General features: G+C 37.0%; 1 protein-coding gene and 1 long non-coding RNA gene across 9 annotated transcripts in view; both read left to right on the top strand.

The window, feature by feature from the left end:
* The window catches only part of cacna2d2a (calcium channel, voltage-dependent, alpha 2/delta subunit 2a), a 584,267-nt gene extending 575,230 nt beyond the window's left edge, over positions 1-9,037 (top strand). For 7 of the 8 annotated variants that reach the window (XR_012407349.1, XR_012407347.1, XR_012407348.1 and 4 more), the window contains 5 exons: positions 9-64; positions 145-268; positions 3,395-3,504; positions 4,048-4,130; positions 6,182-9,037. Coding sequence is in view for 5 of the 8 variants with exons in the window: in XM_073952940.1 (XP_073809041.1) it covers positions 9-64; positions 145-268; positions 3,395-3,504; positions 4,048-4,130; positions 6,182-6,289 (481 nt within the window). In the remaining 3 variants the exon portion in view is untranslated. 8 annotated transcript variants of the gene reach the window in all.
* A 7,655-nt stretch (positions 9,038-16,692) lies between these two features.
* LOC141386378 (uncharacterized) lies at positions 16,693-18,259 on the top strand. Its single transcript, XR_012408285.1, has 2 exons — positions 16,693-16,959; positions 17,006-18,259. It is a non-coding gene; the product is annotated as an uncharacterized lncRNA (long non-coding RNA).
* The last annotated feature ends 263 nt before the right edge of the window (positions 18,260-18,522 follow it).

Raw genomic sequence — 18,522 nt, 5'->3', positions numbered from 1 at the left:
GTGTACAGGTCACTGCTGCAGCAGATGCTGTATGGATTCGCCTATCAGAGCTGGTTCATGACAGGTGTGTGAAGTTTACATTGATTTTGAGAGCTTATTGTTTTAGTGAACAGACGAGAAGACTAATCTGATGTGTGGATGTAGATGAAGTGGACGCTGAAGGATTTGAATATAAAGAGACGAGCTGCGTGACGGTACAGACGCAGTTTTACTTCAGCAACATCAGCAGCTCCTACAACATCCTGCAGGACTGCGACAACTGCTCCAGGTCAGACACACTCTCATAGACACATAAACTCATCACACTTTATTAGATACAGATTTCCAGTGCCAGGTTCAACCTTCTTTTGTCTACATTTTGGTTCATTTTGACGTGATAGCTTCATGTAGTTGATGCAGATTCATTGGCTGTACATCCATGCACTGAATATCCCATTCCAGCACATCCAAAATTCCCAAATGCTCTATTAGATTGAGATCTGGTGACTGTGGAGGACATTTAGTGGAGATGATCTGAGGTTTGTGAACTAACTGGAGCCAGTTGCACCACAAGTTACTTTCCTTCTTTCTTTCTCTATTTATGAAGCTCTTTCACACAACTACCAATGGACCCTTTCCACTGTCATAGTTGATCTTACGCCTGTTTCACACCACTAGCGAAAGCAGAGCGTGAGCAGCGCGTATGGAGAACAGAAGCAGCATGTTTGCCTTTCACACAGTGCACAGCTCTTCAGAGATCAATCTATCTCAGTCTATTCCATCTAGTTACATCTCTCTCTCTCTCTCTCTCTCTTTATATATATATATATATATATATATATATACACTTTTACTTTTCATTTGCTCCAAGGCCCGCAACAATTTCCTCCTATGCTGTTTCTTTAACCTGCAAGTCTTTATTTTACAAATTATATAGATCATACCAACCCAGGCTCATTCTGAAAACATAGTCCCTTGGACATTTCTGGACACCGCGAAATGCGTCCCGGGAGGTACATATTTTTGCAGTTTTTGTTTTCGTGAATCCGCCAAAGGCCTCTATATGCGCTTTTTTGCATCTCAAATGTCTCTCGCAAGTGCCGTTCGCACCCGCACTATTCTCGCGTAAACCCACCGGAGGCTGCTGTCAAGTTACCGTCTGTCTGGCTGACTGAACGATTGACTGGGCGACCGGCCCGTCAGCTGACCCACCATCCTCCTCCTCTTTTACTAAACCCAACCGGTTTTACCTATTGACCCGGCTGCCTGCTTGTTTCCCTAAACCCAACCAAAGATTTACAAAAACCGCCCAGAAAAAAGAAAAAGAAAAGCCCTCGTCAGATTTTACCATGTTTTCGGATTTCACCACATTCTCACCCTGTTACGAACTTGTTCACTTTATTTTTTTGGATTCTGTTTTTATCTTACCTGATTTTTGGAACCGATCTTCCCCGGACTCGAACCCGGTCATCTTCGCCATCATGGTCAGCTCTTCTCTGCGTCTCAACTTCGCCGACATACACAACCAACTAACTGGACAAACTGGTTGTGGCAGGAAAGCCCTCCACACGGAGGTAAGCGGTCAGCCGGTAAGCGCGAAAATGAACGGCATCATACCGCCCCGTAGTGTTCGCTTAAAAAAATGAAATGCAGCCATACGTACCTCCGGCTACATAAATCGCGGTCTCCAGAAACGTCCACGGCACTACGTTTTCAGAATGAGTTTGGGTTGGATCATACAGTACTGTCTGCTTCTCAAGCTCTGTGAGGAGTGTCATTCATGTCTGGTGCACTCAGAATACAATCCCCAATGACATCACGTCATTTTGTTTTTGATTGTCAGGTTGTTGTAGGCCTAGTTATAATAATATTAAGACAATATGGTTAAAATGACACTTAACACTAAAAACAAAAACAAAAACTGCTCGGGTGAGGTTGCTCAGTGACGTCGTATTGCAACATGTTGACCACTGGACCACAATGGCGCTGTTATGACGGTGCGTTTGGAATGAAGAATAAAGCAAGTATTGCACTGTTATCTGCAAGACTCTTTTAACCACAGTATTACTTTCTATTGATGGCTTAATCTTTTTCTTCCCTTTTTAGATCTCTGATCAAGTTATATCAGATTTATTAATGTAGTGAATCATCTGATTTTCATTGAGCAGGTGTAATATTTGTTAATTGTAATTATTTGAATACTTCATTCTTCATTCATTTTTTCATCGGCTTAGTCTCTTTATTAATCCGGGGTTGCCACAGCGTAATGAACCGCCAACTTATCCAGCACATTTTTACGCAGCTGATGCCCTTCCAGCCACAACCCATCTTTGGGAAATATTTGAATGTTAATATTCACTCAATGACATGGTCAAATAAATAAATATATGAAAAAAGTGTGACTGCTGAGAGTACAAAAAGCCCGGACCGGGCCACCAGAAATTCTCCTGTTCCTTTCAATTAGCTAATCCGGGCCTGGATTATAGTGTGTGTGCATAAATACGCTTACTACTGTAGGTTTATTTTGTTCCCAGAGCGGGGCGCCCATATCAAGGCAAGCTTGCAAAGATCTCTCTCACACACACAATACTCCACCATATAGTTTTAAGCCAGAAACTAAGCTGTTTTGCATTGCCACTGACAATCATCAGTAAAAATTACAAATTTGACCTCTTCCCAAAAAGGTAAACCAGCAATAATGCATGATTATATGGTATCACGTCTTTGCAATCCAAAAATGTCTTTATAATGGTCAATGGGGCAGAAACAGCCACAAACATAACGAAAGGGTAGTCAATTTGCCTTGGCGCATTAAGTAATGCTGTGTGGAGTTTTCATGTTCTCTCCGCGTTTGTGTGGGTTTCCTCCGGGTGCTCTGGTTTCCCCCACAGTCCAAAGACACAAGTAAATTGGGTAAGCTAAATTGTCCGTAGTGTATGAGTGTGTATGGATGTTTCCCAGAGATGGGTTGCAGCTGGAAGGGCATCCGCTGTGTAAAACATATGCTGGATAAGTTGGCGGTTCATTCTGCTGTGGCGACCCCAGAGTAATAAAGGGACTAAGCCAAATAGAAAATGAATAAACCAATAGTCACTTTTCTAGAGTGTATTGTTGAATTTCTTTGAATATGAATGTCATCGGTTATTGTGCACTATGACACATTAAAAAAAGAAGAAATGATGGAATCTTGTGTCCAGATTTATTGTTTATGAATCCACATGACACTTTAAGTCAAGCAAATCATGCCAAAATCAGGAATAAATGTGTCATCTAAATTGGGCTTAAGTCGGTGTCCTATTATGGTGGCTGATTAAATATTTGTATTAGCAAAGTGTTGAACAGTTAGCTTTTAAAAAAATGGCTGGTTAGTGTACACTAAAGGGATTAAAAGCTGTATTATGTGTCTGTTTTACAGGTTAATTCATGCTAAGAGAATAAACAACACCAATCTGCTGTTTGTGGTGGCTGAAAGACTGTCCTGCAACTCCTGTGAGATCGAGAAACTGTCTCAAGTGGAGACGGAATGTATCCTTACTTCTGAACATGCATTTGTAGCCATTTTTTATTGTCATGTTGTTATGTTTCTTTTTGGTGGGGATAACACACTCTTTGGGGCAGCACAGTGGCTCAATGGTTAGCACTGTCACTTCACAGATAAATAAAGGACTAAGCCAAAGAACAATGTATGAACAGCAGACTTTTTCAAGAATGTAAAAAAAAGGGTTATTTTGCACAACTTCTTTGATTAATATATATATATATATATATATATATATATATATATATATATATATATATATATATATATATATATATATATCATTATTATTTGGGAAAATTATCATTTTAGCAAGTTATTTTTCCATTTAAATACACCTGTAAAGAGTCATTTATTTCTGTGCTAATTTGCTGGTCTTTAAACTTTTATTATCATTTAAAACTAATTTTTTTATCTGTTAAAAACTGTTGAGTTGCTTTATATTCTTGTGGAAGTCCGAAAATATCGCTTAGTTCAGGATGCTTTGGATACAGAATTAATTTGATTCCTTAACACACTCAATTTGTCAGACAAAGAAACGAAAGCATGTGAGACAATAGCTGCACCCCGGTACAGAAAAGGAACTACAAGCTGTTTCGACTACAGTGTTTTAGTATGTACACATGCACGTAAACATTCACAGTTCAATACTCACAACTGAATGTCTATGAAAGGCGTTGCTTTGACTTCTGTAAACTTGCTTCACAATAATAATATCAGTATTGCATAATTGGTAATTGGAATTTCTGGGATAAAAAAAATATAATCTTCATAAATTTAAATATTCATCTGTAGTCAACAGCAGTACAGAAATGACACATATATACCAACTGGATAATGTTTACCAACCTCCAGTTCAACTAAAAAATAATAAATAAATGTGAAAACTAGCTAGTTAGTTTATTTCATGTACAACGAATTGGATGAACAATAAAAAATTAGGAAGACAGAAATACATACATTCACCGGCCACTTTATTAGGTACACTTTACTAGTCCCGGGTTGGACCCCCTCTTGACTTCAGAACTGCCTTAATGGTTCATGGCATAGATTCAGCAAGCTACTGGAAATATTCCTCAGAGATTTTGGTCCATATTGACATGATAGCATCATGCAGTTGCTGCAGATTTGTCGGCTGCATATCCATGATGCCAATCCTCAATTCCACCACATTCCAAAAGTGCTCCATTGGATTGAGATCTGGAGACTGTGGAGGCCATTTGAGTACAGTGAACTCATTGTCATGCTCAAGAAACCTCAGATGATTCGCGCTTTATGGCATGGTGTGTTATCCTGCTGGAAGTAGCCATCTTAAGATACACTGTGGTCATACTTTGGTAGGATTTGAGGTTGACATGATCCTCAATTGACACTAATGGGCCTTAGAAAATATCCCCCAAACCATTACACCACCAGCAGCAGCCTGAACTAATGATACAAGGCAGGATGGATCCATGCTTTCATGTTGTTGATGCCAAATTCTGACCCTACCATCCGAATGTCGCAGCAGAAATCGAGACTCATCAGACCAGGCAACGTTTCTCCAATCTTCTATTGTCCAAGTTTGGTGAGCCTCAAGGTTGGACGTGTTGTGTGTTCAGAGATGCTCTTCTGCAGACCTCGGTTGTAACGAGTGCTTGTTTTAGTAACTGTTGCCTTTCTATCAGCTGGAACCAGTCTGGCCATTCTTCTCTGACCTCTGGCATCAACAAGGCATTTGTGCCCACAGAACTGCCGCTCACTGGAAAGTCCCAGTAGATCAGCAGTTTCTGAAATACTCAGACCAGCTTGTCTGGCACCAACAACCATGCCACATTCAAAGTCACTTAAATCAGCTTTCTTCCCCATTCTGATGCTCGGTTTAAACGTCTGCAGATTGCAGAAAAAATCGTCTTGACCATGTGACCTAAGTGCATTGAGTTGCTGCCATGCGATTGGCCGATTAGAAATTTGCTTTAACGAGCAGTTGGACAGGTGTACCTAATAAAGTGGCCGGTTACAAAATGCTTTCACAATGTTTGTAAACTGCGGACATCACTAAAAAGGCCAATATTTTGGTTAACATTTCTGCACACACTACACTACAAAAAATGCTTTTCTTGCTTAGATTTTTTGTCTTGTTTCTAGTCTAAATATCTAAAATTTCTTACATCAAGAAGAATTTTCTACACAAGCACAACATATTGTCTTGTTTTGAGAAATAATATGCTATTATTAAGAGAGTTTTTCCTTAAAACAAGCAAAATAATCTGCCAATGGGGTAAGCAAATTAATCTTGTTTTTAAGTTGTTATTAAGCTTTTTCTTACCCCATTGGCAGATTATTTTGCTTGTTTTAAGGAAAAACTCACTTAATATTGGCATAGTATTTCTCAAAACAAGACAATATGTCGTGCTTGTGTAGAAAAGTATTCTTGATTTAGGAATTTTTAGATATTTGGACTAGAAACAAGACAAAAAATCTAGGTAAAAAAAGCATTTTTTTGCAGTGTAATAGTCCACCATTGTTTTTGTTTTTTTGCTCGTCATTCACATTATGCAAGTAAAAAGAAAAAGTTTTGAATCTAATTTCCAGTTTACAAGTGTTAAAACAGGCTAGAATTTTGCAGTAAAACATTTAAAGACCTAAACTAAACTAACCCTCCTGCTTCTGTCTTTCTTCCAGGAGAACACATCAGACTGTGGACGGGGCCACTCGTTCCGCCCCTCCCTCTATACTTTACTCCTCCTCCAGCTCCTCCTTCTTTCTGCTATGGCCCGCCCCTCTGTTTAACTCCGCCCTCCTGTCTCGTCTCCCTCTTCTCGTCTCCTCAATTGCGCATTTCTCTTTTCTCTCCCCGTTGCTCTAGTCATAGGTAATTTAAAGGGACTTCCTCCTGCCCTTATATGGAAGCCCAGTCGTACTGCTTCATCCACTTAGCTTCACAGGTTGTTGCTTAGTGACCGTTGCAGAACTCTGTCGTCTCCTGCCAATCAAGAGCATTTGTGGGAGGAGCTAAAAAGTGTCTTTACGATGAGAAACAGACGGCCATCTTGGATCAACAAGTGGAGACGTGGTGGAAAATGACACGGACTGTTTCCTACTGCCTCCGTGGCCATAAGGGGAGGGGTTTAGCTTGACCCCGCCTCTAAAAGGGAATCATCACACTCATCCGGACATTATGACGCCGTCTAGCTTCCGGTAATAAGAAAATATCAAAATATCCGAGCAGAACTTTCACAAAAATATATATAAATATACATCATCAATACCGACATGTGAGTATTATAAAACATACCTCCGTATATTAGGGTATTTAACGAGAAAGGGAAGATGATAGATGCTATTTATTCGATTCTCATTTGTTTATTTATGCACTATATCTACTTCTTGCCAAAATGAGACTTGTCGTGTGGTCTGATTTTTCTAGCCAAATTAGGAGGTAGGAAAACCACAAGGAAAAAAAAACAACAAAATAAAAAAAGTAAGAGAAAGTAGAGAAATAAAAGCAGTATCGCACCATTCCTTCATCGGTCACAAGGGCTTCATTTATTTATTATTTCTATTTATATCACTATTGCATTAGCTTTAGGCTTTTTATTTGTGTTTATTGTTTATGAACTATATTAATAATGCCTCAGTAATGTTATATTTGCAGCTAATGTGTAATATCTGTTTGTTTTTAAAGGGATAGTTCACCTGACAATTCTGTTTTTTACTTACATGTCATTCAAAAAAGTTTTTATTTTCCATAGATCACCTAGTTATTCTTTTTAATAATCAATAACATTAGTGTCATGGCTTTCCAGCTCCAAAAAGTAGCATAAAAGCAGTCCATGCTAAGCTTTCTTACATATAACACATCAAATGGACTACTTTTATTGATATACGTTTAGAGCATGAAAGACGTGGTCACTGTGAACTGAATCGCTAAATGCAAAATATTTAGGTGAACTATTCCTTTAAATGAGGTGAGATGTTGAAATGGGAGAGTCGAATGCAGTTTTCGAGTACTTTAGCGATGATATCAGTCTCTGTAATTCTGTCCTGTACAGTTTTTTTTCCACAATCTCAGAATGTCAACCACACGTCGCATTTGATATCACGTCACAACACAAGCTGTTTGTCTATTTGCACTGATGAGTTTGTCAGTAGGTAGTATTAGTGATATTTCTAGGCGATGTTATCATCCATGTAGAGTTTTACATAGCTTTATTTGAGTTATTTTTTTCACATATGTGGGTCAAAGACAATAATTGTATTAAGTGTATTTGTTTTCAAAAATTGGAAAGTTTTGTAAAGTCACTCGCTATCATTCGGCTTAGTCCCTGATTAGTCACCACAGCGGAATTATACAGATTTAATAATACTTTTAATGCAAACATGAATGAATATTATAACAACTGCAACAATAATAACTTATAATCCAAAATCAGAATGATAATCATTTGATAACATATTAAAATACTCAATTTAAGGATCACTATTTGGCCCCCAAACTACTCTTTAATTTACATTTTAAAATCTTTGTCACTATCTTTCAAATCTGAAATGTTATAAAATTACTAATATCTAGCAGGATTTTTATAGTTCGAATATGTTTAGATTTACATAAATATATCTGCTGTGTTTAATGCAACGTTATTTCACTCATATTTAGACATTTTACTTTGACAAAACTATTCCAAACTTTAAATACTTTATTTGAATTTAATATGCATATTTAAATTGTAAAACCCAACAGTGAAAACTACTAAATGAAATAAGTTTTAGTTTAACTTTTAATTGTTTAAAAAGTTCCGTTGACTTAATGAAAAAGAGTTATAGTAACTTAAAAAATAGTTATATTAAGCAGAACTTAAACCTAATGAGTTATTAATTAATTTATTACATAGTTTTGTGTTAACTCTAATGCTAGAAGCTCATATCATGATTTTGCCAAGTATGATGCAATCCTGCTTTAACACCTATGTTGATCCTGAAACATTTTTGTTCAAAAACATAATCCATACCTATTCCCGACCCCTAACCATGACTGTCAATTATTCCCAAAATCAGAGGAGAATAATAGTTAGATAACAAATATGTAGAAGTGCATAAACCCAACCGTAAGCCTAAACATAAACTGTAAACGTATCCCTTAATTCTGATAGGTTGATTGGAATGTTGTTCCAGGATCAACATAGATTTTGATCCAGCAACATGTCCTACTTGGTGAAATCTTGTTGGCGTGCTAGAAGCAATACCAAACATTTGAGTAACTACATAGTTGTTTGGACTTAATTTGTTCTATTAACTGAACTCATTTCATAACTGAACTTAAGAGTTACCAATACTCTAAATGTTTGATGATAGTAACACAAAGAATATATGTGTGTATAACTCTATAATATATATAATATAGCTCTAAGTTTACAGTACTCGAACAAATTTGTTTCAAAATGTAATTGTTTTGCCTAATCGGTTTTCTCAAACAGTTTCAATTAAATTAACTTTTTAGGTTTTTCAACGCAATCTCACGGCAATTTTTAACTTTTTGATTTAGTGGCTAATTCGTAGGAATTCGTACAGTCTAATTCCTACAATTTAGTATGATTTGCTCATCACCCAATGACGGTTTGGGTTAGGGGTGGGGTTTGGTTGGATGCCACGCCTCCTTTTTAAAATTGTACATTTTCGTACGACTGAACTCGTACGAATTAGCTACTAAACAGACAAAACGTAAAATACTTACGTCTCCTCGTGAGATCAGGCTGGGTTTTTACGGTGTATTTAAAATCACACAAAAATGCTACGTCTTGTCTTTGACTCATATATTCCAAGGCCTACAACATTACTCTCTTTGACACTGTATTTCATATTCAATGTGTCAGATCGAGTATGTTTGTGGCCTCAGCTTCTGTCTTCACATCAACTTTTATGCTGAAACTTTAGTAATGCGATGAAACTCAAAGCAAAAATCTTGTTTAGGGCCCTGCATCCTTCTGTTGGCTGTGCCTTGAAGCACCTTTATATTGAACAGCACTGATCTTAGAGCAGTAAAACACTGTCATGGGCCTTAAAACTCTCTTCAAACAGGCTGTGTTTAAAGTAGAATACTAGCACACTGCATACTGTAGTTTCTATGTTTAAAAAAAAACAAAACATGCTGGTCACATGACCTCAGTGTATACAAAACGTCTTCATGATGCGATAATAAATGTAATGAGATTACAACTTATAACAAAAAATAAGTCATTATTGTACAACTTCAAAAAAAGATGCAGCTTGTATTGATACCATGAATGCATAATTCCATTCAAAGGTCATCTTAAAGTTACAGTAATCACGTCATAAATGTGCAAATGCAGAATCTGCATGTTAAGTAGCAACCGAGGGCAGCCGTGCCCATTGTCTAGAGAGTTGGACTTGCGATGGTTCTAGTCTCGATACTAGCTGGTTTTGGCTGTTTCTCAATATGCGTTCTTCAGCGATCTTGCATCCTTGTGTTTTTGTGTAACATTATCATCAACTGCCAAAGTTCAGTTTTAAAACTCAAGAACGGAGAACGCGTGAAAGCTCCCGGATGTGTTCTTGATATCGAGGACGCATCGATGTTTACTTGAGCGCAAAACTCGCTTGAGAAGTCCCAGAAGTAATTGCGGCTGAATAAAGGAGGTGGGAAGCGCATAGATTTATTAATAAAGTTCAGAGATATGACTTATTTAAAACAGGAGTTTCCCTCAATGAGACGGTGAAATTAAACATTACCATGAAAATCTGTATAAAGGAATAAACACATCAAGGGTGTTTATTTGCTGAAATTCGTATTAAAATAGTTTTATTTGTATTGTGCAATGTATATTTGTAAAGTCTTTATGCATAGTATATATTGTGAAAAGGGGAAAACAATAAAGGTTTGTATGAATGCTGTAATGGTTCAATAATTTTCCATTAAAAACACAGCATCTCATTTCTCACAGGACGCGTTCTCTGTTCTTGAGGTCTCTTGAGTTTGTTCTTCCGAGGTAACTTGGAAAGACCGGTCTCCACAAGAACGCGAGTCCATTCTCAGCCTTCTTGGAATTGAGAAACAGCCATTGTTGGTGGCTGAGGTGATTCCATTGAGTAAGGCACCGAACCCTCAACTACTCCCCTGGAGTGTGTTCACAGGTGTAAATCGCCTTGGATAAAAGCGTCTGATAAATGTAATGTAAACCCATATTAAATAGATAGAATAAAACTGCAGAAGTTTATTTGGTACCACTTTATATTGTGTCCTTAACTAATAAGTACTTACACAGGAATAAATAGTTTGTTACAATGTACTTATTGTGTAAATACATGTATTTACTGTGTACTTATGCTTGATTAAATACATGTATGTAATTACATCTGTAATTAACTTCTGTAATTACATTTGTAAAAACACTGTTGACCATTCCCTACACCTTAACCCACCCTTAAACCTACCCATACCACCAAACCTGTCCATAACCCAACCCCTATCCCAACTCAAAACCACCACAAGTGTTCTCAAATACATTATGAACACAGTAAGTACATTGTATTTATTTTTTGATGCAAGTACATAGTAATTAAGGACACTTAATATAAAGTGGGACCGTTTATTTCTACTTTGACATCAATCCCTTGTCAAATAACATTGTGCAGTGCTGCGTAATAATCGATGTAAAAATAAATAAGTAGGATAAATATAAGTGCTTTTTGTCACTTGACATAAAAGCTTTCATTAGTTAATGATAGTCAATATATTTATTAACGTAAGTAACGATTCTTATACAGCATATATTAATAATCGCTTAACATTTACTAATGCATTATTCAAATCCAAAGTTGACATGAACTAACAACGAAAGACTTTATTTTCATTAACTAATGTTTGCAAAGATTATTAACTACTGTAATAAATATATTTGTTTAACTTTGTTTAACTTGTTACTTTAACTAATGGAACCTTATTTTAAAGTGTTACTAATCTATATTCTTAACATAATGTATAAGTTAAAGTAAAAATGTTTAATTTTTAAGAGTCTCATCATGTCTAAAAATTCTGAAGCTGCTGATATTGTGATATTGATTCCAGTCATTCCTCATCCTTGCAAATCAATTATGAGTGCACTTCATTTTGGGATACATTTACGATGAACATTTTGGACAATTACAGTGAATGATCAGTTGCTAAAAATCAGCACACAGTGTGCTATGGAAGAATCAGCACAGTGACATTTGCTTTTTGTTCAAACTACTCATTTAAAATTAACCGAAACAACACAATTCTTGAGGTTTTATATGGGCCAACTTAATTATTTTATGTTCCATCCACTTAAATTGGTTAAAACTAATAAGTTAACGTCATGTTGTCCTAACACAAATCAAAACCCAGCATTTTTTTAAGCAGTCAGTACGCTAGTATGCTACTTTTCTGAACACAGCCAGTGCCTCCAAACATCATCACAACCCGACTGACATAAGGGAATGAGTTAATCTTTATTATTGAGCGTTTGCCATATCCTTCAGCTCACGAGTACACAAACGTAACAAGCACCTTATGCATTTCTTTTCTCACGGTTGACATTAGATTTTTTTTAAGCACAGTCTTTGTAAGATCCTCACTCTTGATTTGATCGAACTTTTGATTTGCTTCTGAGGTGTTCGTGGAGCATGTGTTGGAGTTGAATAGGCCTCTTTATATAACCTATGGAATGAGTCCAATACGATCTCAAGGCAATTTGTAACGTTTTGATTTAGTGGCTAATTCGTATGAATTTGTTCGATCTCATTGGTAAAATATTTTATTTTAAAGTCCCAGGTCCTCTGGTTGCATTTCCCGAATTTCATTGGCAATCTTAAGCCATTCGTATTTGTTTGTTTTGGTTCAATTTGGTTTTACCCAACCATTGCAGAGCCCGGGGGACCAGAGTGAACGCTTCGGCTTGGCCCCACCCTGATCCCATTCGATCAATTTAGTAATAATAATAATAATAATAATAATAATAATACATTTTATTTAAAATGTGCTTTTCTAAAACCCAAAGCGCTTACGAGAAAGTAAGAACAAAGCACAGTAAAACAATAAAAAAAATACAGTAAAAAACACAGGAAGAATAAAAGATATCACAAATTAAAAACAGTCCTAAAAATGTGAGTTTTAAGTAGCTTCGTAAAACCGTCCAGGGAACCAGCGTTCCTAATAATTATGGGAAGAGCATTCCACAGTTTGGGTGTGCGGAAAGAGAACGCCCTACCTCCCATGGTGCTGAGTTTGCAGCGAGGCTGAAACAGCGTAGGACCCGAGGCAGAGCGTAGACAGCGAGAGGCAATCTCGGAAATGGATATCAGGTCACAAATGTAACCTGGAACAGAACCATGAACCGCTTTATATGTAAAAATCAATGTCTTAAAATCAATGCGAGACATTACGAGCAGCCGGTGAAGCTGTTGGAGTAGAGGAGTGATGTAAGACTGAGATGATGTACAGTTGAATACAGAATTATTAGTATATAAGTAATAATAGTTATTAGTATAATTATTATTATTTTTCCCAATTTCTGTTTAACAGAGATTTTTTTCAACACATTTCTAATCATAATAGTTTTAATAACTCATTTCTAATAGCTGATTTATTTTATCTTTGTCATGATGACAGTAAATAAAAGAATCTTGATTTGCAAGACACTTCTATACAGCTTAAAGTGACATTTAAAGGCTTAACTAGGTTAATTATGTTAACTAGGCAGGTTAGAGTAATTAGGCAAGTTATTGTATAACAATGGTTTGTTCTGTAGACTATCGAAAAAATAGAGCTCAAAGGGGCTAATAATTTTGACCTTAAAATGGTGTTTAAAAAATTAAAAACAGCTTTTATTCTAGTCTAAATAAAACAAATAAGACTTTATCCAGAAGAAAAAATATTATCAGACATACTGTGAAAATTTCCTTGCTCTGTTTAACATCATTTGGGAAATATTTAAAAATAAATAGAATAATCAAAGGGGGGCTAATAATTCTGACTTCAACTGTATGTGTCAACACACGTGCAGCAGAATTTTGGATGTATTGTAAAATCATGCAAGAATTAGCTGGTAACCCTCCGAACAGAGAATTGCAAAAATTCAAGACGTGAAAAAGGCATGGACGAGTATTTCAGCTTCAGGCCTCGAGAGGAAAGGACGTAAGCGGGCTATATTTCGAAGATGATAAAAGGTCGTTTTAGTTACATGTTTTAAATGAGGCTTCAGACTTAGCAGGGAGTCCAGGAGAACACCAAGATATATCACACCTACGGTGATGGTGATAAGACAGACCCATTAACCGTTAACATTAATTCACTACAACTCTTGATGTTAGAAGGAGTGCCAACCAATAAAATCTCTGGTTTTGAACTTTTCAGTTTAAGATAATTATGTTGCATCCAAGCTTAAATTTCAGTTAAGCAAGCATTAAGCGATGACATTGATGCCGATGAATTGGGAAGTGTTAATATAGATCTGTGTGTCATTGGCATAACAATGATATCTAATCCCAAATTTTTGCAGGATTTGACCGAGAGGCAACATATAAATTCTAAAGAGAAGTGGACCAAATATGAACCCTTGGGGTTGCTAGTAGGATTTGCTTATCCCCCAATGACGGTTGGGTGCCACGACTCCTTTTAAAATCTTACGCCCCATTCACCGGGGCTTCAGCGTCAACGCTTGACTGAAGGCGTGTCTGAAGTTGGGGCTGAAGCGATCATCATAGAAGCATCAGCCAATGCAATTCAGTCAGCAATAGGCCACTGTCTGAGCTGGTGCATTTGCATACAGCGATCTGATTGGCGATTGGCTGACGCTTCCGTCGGCGCTTGAAAAGTTGAGCTAGTCCCAACTTCTGCAGCGAGCAATGCTTCTGAAGCGGCGCAGACGGTTCCACAAAGCAGTTCGGCAATGCCTGACATCACCCATTCAAAGTGAATGGGAAGCGTTGACGCTGACGCCCCGTGTGAATGGGTGTTACATTTTTGTACGACTGAAATCGAATTTGTACGAATTCCCCATTAAACTGACAAAACGTAAAAAAGTTAGTTTTCTCGTGAGATCAGGCTGGATGAGTTTGGTTAGCGATTTCTACTGCCGTAGTTTATTTGTCTGGTAGGTCTGATGAGTGTTTTGTTTGTGTATGATGGTTTGCTGATTGTTGAGGAAACGAATCGATGTTTGCCGTTACGTGAAATAACTGTGGCGATTTTTTCGAGAAGTGTTTTGAGAGTATTGTCAGTGTCGATGTTGAAGGAACGATCCGTATCAAAACGAATGTTTAGGCAAAAATCTGTTAAAGCCTGTTTTGTTTGCTTGTTCGATTTTCTTTAAAGAAAAGACAGCACCTAACATGTTGAACATTCCCTCTTAAAGCTGTATATTCCTCATTTATTCACCTTCATGTTATTCAAAACCTTTATAACGTTCATTTTTATCATTTAGAAAGCTCATGTTTGTCCTTTTAGTGTTTTGCGAAAGAGACTCGTGCATGATGTGAGGGAATGAGTGGTTTTGGGTGAGCTGTTGTTTATTTTCTCATCAATGGCTGTCAGGATGTCATGTCTTTGTTTTGTTTTTTACACACCTTATAAGAAAGGTGAAGGATGCATGTCTGATGCTAGTGCACATGATTCTTGCTAAGTCTCGGTTTGTTTGTTGTCCTCCACCTGCACAACTAAATTGATTGGAGAAAATTGAGGTATCTATGCTAAATGTCACGCAGACACTTAAGCTTCATACTGTACATATCACTAATATTTGAACTTGAATGCAATCCTGATCCTGACACGATCCCTTATGACTCCTGTTTGCTTATATTTTAGACCTCAATGAGACCTACAAATGGATAAAAAAATTTGGGTATATGTGCAATGTCATAGGTGGTAATGTAAGCAAAAGGCTTTCGAAAGACTGTTTAAGCTTTTGCCCTTAACCTTGATGGCAAAAACTAAGGTGTCAGTATGATGTGCAAAAGTTAAGAGGATAGTTTGTCTCTATAAATGAAAGATTCATCATTTAAGCAAACTCAAAGACTATTTCAGACCAAATTATAGACAGCATTTATTTCCAATAAGTGCATTTAAGTCTAGTAAATCTTAAAAATTGAACATTTCAAATAAAAAATATAGCACATACATATAATAAGTAAAATACAGCAAGCATTGGCTTTTAAACTCCTTAAAATAAACTCCAAATGACTGAGAAGAAAATTTGTTATTTAATTTATAAACAAATATATTCATTTGCTCAAATGCATTTAAATAGTGTATCTGTCTGCAGACTGCAAGACAGGGGCATAACATAAAGGGGCGTAACTTGTAGTAAGTTAGAGGTGTAACTTGCAGTTATCGAGACCCCATTGAAGCATGCGAGATGTCACAACGAGATGTTGTTGGCAAGATGGCGGAAATACTTACCAGAGAACATTTTCATCAAATGTTTTCATGAGTTTTTTCCAAATTTATCCACAACCAATTCATTTGATATATTATTATATTCATTCACTTAGCAACTCCACCATGCAACTCGCTGACTTGTTGCAACTCGCTGACCTGTGATTATAAATAACAGTACAATGGTGAGTACATTAAGTATGAAAACCTTCGCAATTCACGACTGTACATTATTAACTGTGATGGTTGGGTTTAGGTTTGGGAAAGGTGTAGACGTTAATAAGGATGATGGTTGGGTTTGAGTTTGGGGAAGGTGTAGTTGTTAATAACTGATGGTTGGGTTTAGGTTTGTAAAAGGTGTAGTCGTTAATAACTGTCATGGTTGGGTTTGGATTTGGAGAAGGTTTAGACGTTGATGGTCGGGTTTAGGTGTGGAGTAGGTGAAGACGTTAATGAGGATGTTTGAGTTTAGGTTGGGAAAGGTGTACATGTTAATAATGATGATGATAGGGTTTAGGCTTGGGGAAGGTGTAGACGTTAATAATGATGATGGTTGGGTTTAGTTTTGGAAAAGGTGTAGATGTTAATAATGATGGTTGGGTTTAGGCTTGGGGAAGGTGTAGACGTTAAAAATGATGATGGTTGGGTTTAGTTTTGGAAAAGGTGTAGATGTTAATGATGATGGTTGGGTTTAGGTTTGGGGAAGGTGTAGACGTTAATAATGATGATGGTTGGGTTGAGGTTTGGAAAAGGTGTAGATGTTAATGATGATGGTTGAGTCTAGGTTTGGGGAAGGTGGAGACGTTAATAATGATGATGGTTGGGTTGAGGTTTGGAAAAGGTGTAGATGTTAATGATGATGGTTGAGTCTAGGTTTGGGGAAGGTGGAGACGTTAATAATGATGATGGTTGGGTTTAGGTTTGGGGAAGGTGTAGATGTTAATGATGATGGTTAAGTCTAGGTTTGGGGAAGGTGGAGACGTTAATAATGATGATGGTTGGGTTTAGGTTTGGGGAAGGTGTAGACGTTAATAATGATGGTTAAGTTTAGGTTTGAAAAAGGTGTAGACGTTAACGATGGTGATGATTAGGTTTAGGTTTGGGAAAGGTGAAGACATTAATAACTGTTGTAAAGCGGCATTCTGCCAACAACATAGTTTTGACATGTGGGTCTCCATAACTTCAAGTTACGCCTCTAACATACTACAAGTTATGCCTCCTCATGTTACAGCGCTGTCTTGCAGTCCACACACAGACCCCATTCTTCAAATCAGGCTCTTTTTGACATGAGAAAAATGTGAAAAAAACAAAGAGTTGCTTTAATGATGACAATGTTCATTTTTCGAGTGAATTTTCCCTTTAACCCACAAATTTAATGTTATATTGTTAGTATGTACCTCGTTCTTAACCTGATTGTGAAAAAAAATCAAAAATTATATTTCATGTCAGGTGAAAGAGTGTGAAAGGTGGAAATATGCCTTGTTATTCTGGTGAGTTGTTTTAAAACTTTGCCACATTTGTTTGTTTTGTATTATCGCGTTTTATTTTTTGGGAGGGGGGAAGTGTGTAACTGTCTTAAAACTGGAACACTGTCGATGTACAGGGGCACTGAACGGCCCAAAATAGGAAAACACATTTTGGCGAGACACTGCGATTTAAATGATCATGAATGTGTCGGTCTTGTGTCACAATTCCAAGTACACTGTGGAACAAAAGTCCTTGTTTTTAAGTGGTCTGAACGATTTGCTTTTGCCAAAAAAAAAAGTGGAAAAAAAAATAGTATTCAACATGAAAAGCTAAAACGTGGACGCAGCTTGCGCAAGGGGAGGGGCCTGATGTATAAGCAACCAGTGGGAGGAGTCATTAGCTCAGACCCTCCCTTAGCCCCTCCCCCTCCAAAGCAACACCATTGTAGGCGCGTTTCCATCAGCGAGACGTGTGTATGTGATTACGTAGTCTTTAGTCTGGTGCTCCGTGACAAATGTGTACAAAAATATATATTAAAAAAAATAAACAATACAAAGGAGAAACTGAATTTAACATGAGTGAGGTTTTAAAATGTATTAACAATTAAAAAAAAACAGTACTGCTGATAATACTCATGAGTTGAGGTCTGAAATCATGGTGAGCGTTTTTCTTTTGGTTCGTTTATTGGATTGTGTGTTGGGGGCTCAGTGCCTCGTCTCTGGGTCCATGTTGCTCCATTTTTTTGTACAGACAACAACAAAAAAAAGAAAAAGAAAAAAAGGGAAAATTTGTAAAATATTGTGTCTGTGACTCCTTGTAAAATATTTTCAAATTGTTTATTACAGAGAATCAGTTATTAAATAATGGTCATATTTTTCACTTCAGTGCATTGTGTGGTGGTTATTTTTCTGCTGTCATTAACATGTTCATTAGAGAAAGACACTGACATGATTTTAAGTCATTGGCCCCTGTTTTAACACATCATCTAAATGCTGTGCTATATTCTTAATGAAATGCATGTCTCATTTCATTTAGGCAGGTGTGAATGGTACAAAAGAGGATCCAACAAGTGTACCGAGACCTGCTGGAAGAGGTTGTCTCAGTACGCTTTCAAAGGAACCCTGGAATGGTTAATTTGTGGTGAGAA

Source organism: Danio rerio, chromosome 6, assembly GCF_049306965.1.
Source record: "Danio rerio strain Tuebingen ecotype United States chromosome 6, GRCz12tu, whole genome shotgun sequence".
NCBI lineage: Eukaryota > Metazoa > Chordata > Actinopteri > Cypriniformes > Danionidae > Danio > Danio rerio.
Note: the sequence above shows the minus strand (reverse complement) of the source record. Positions and strands in the feature narration are given on the sequence as shown.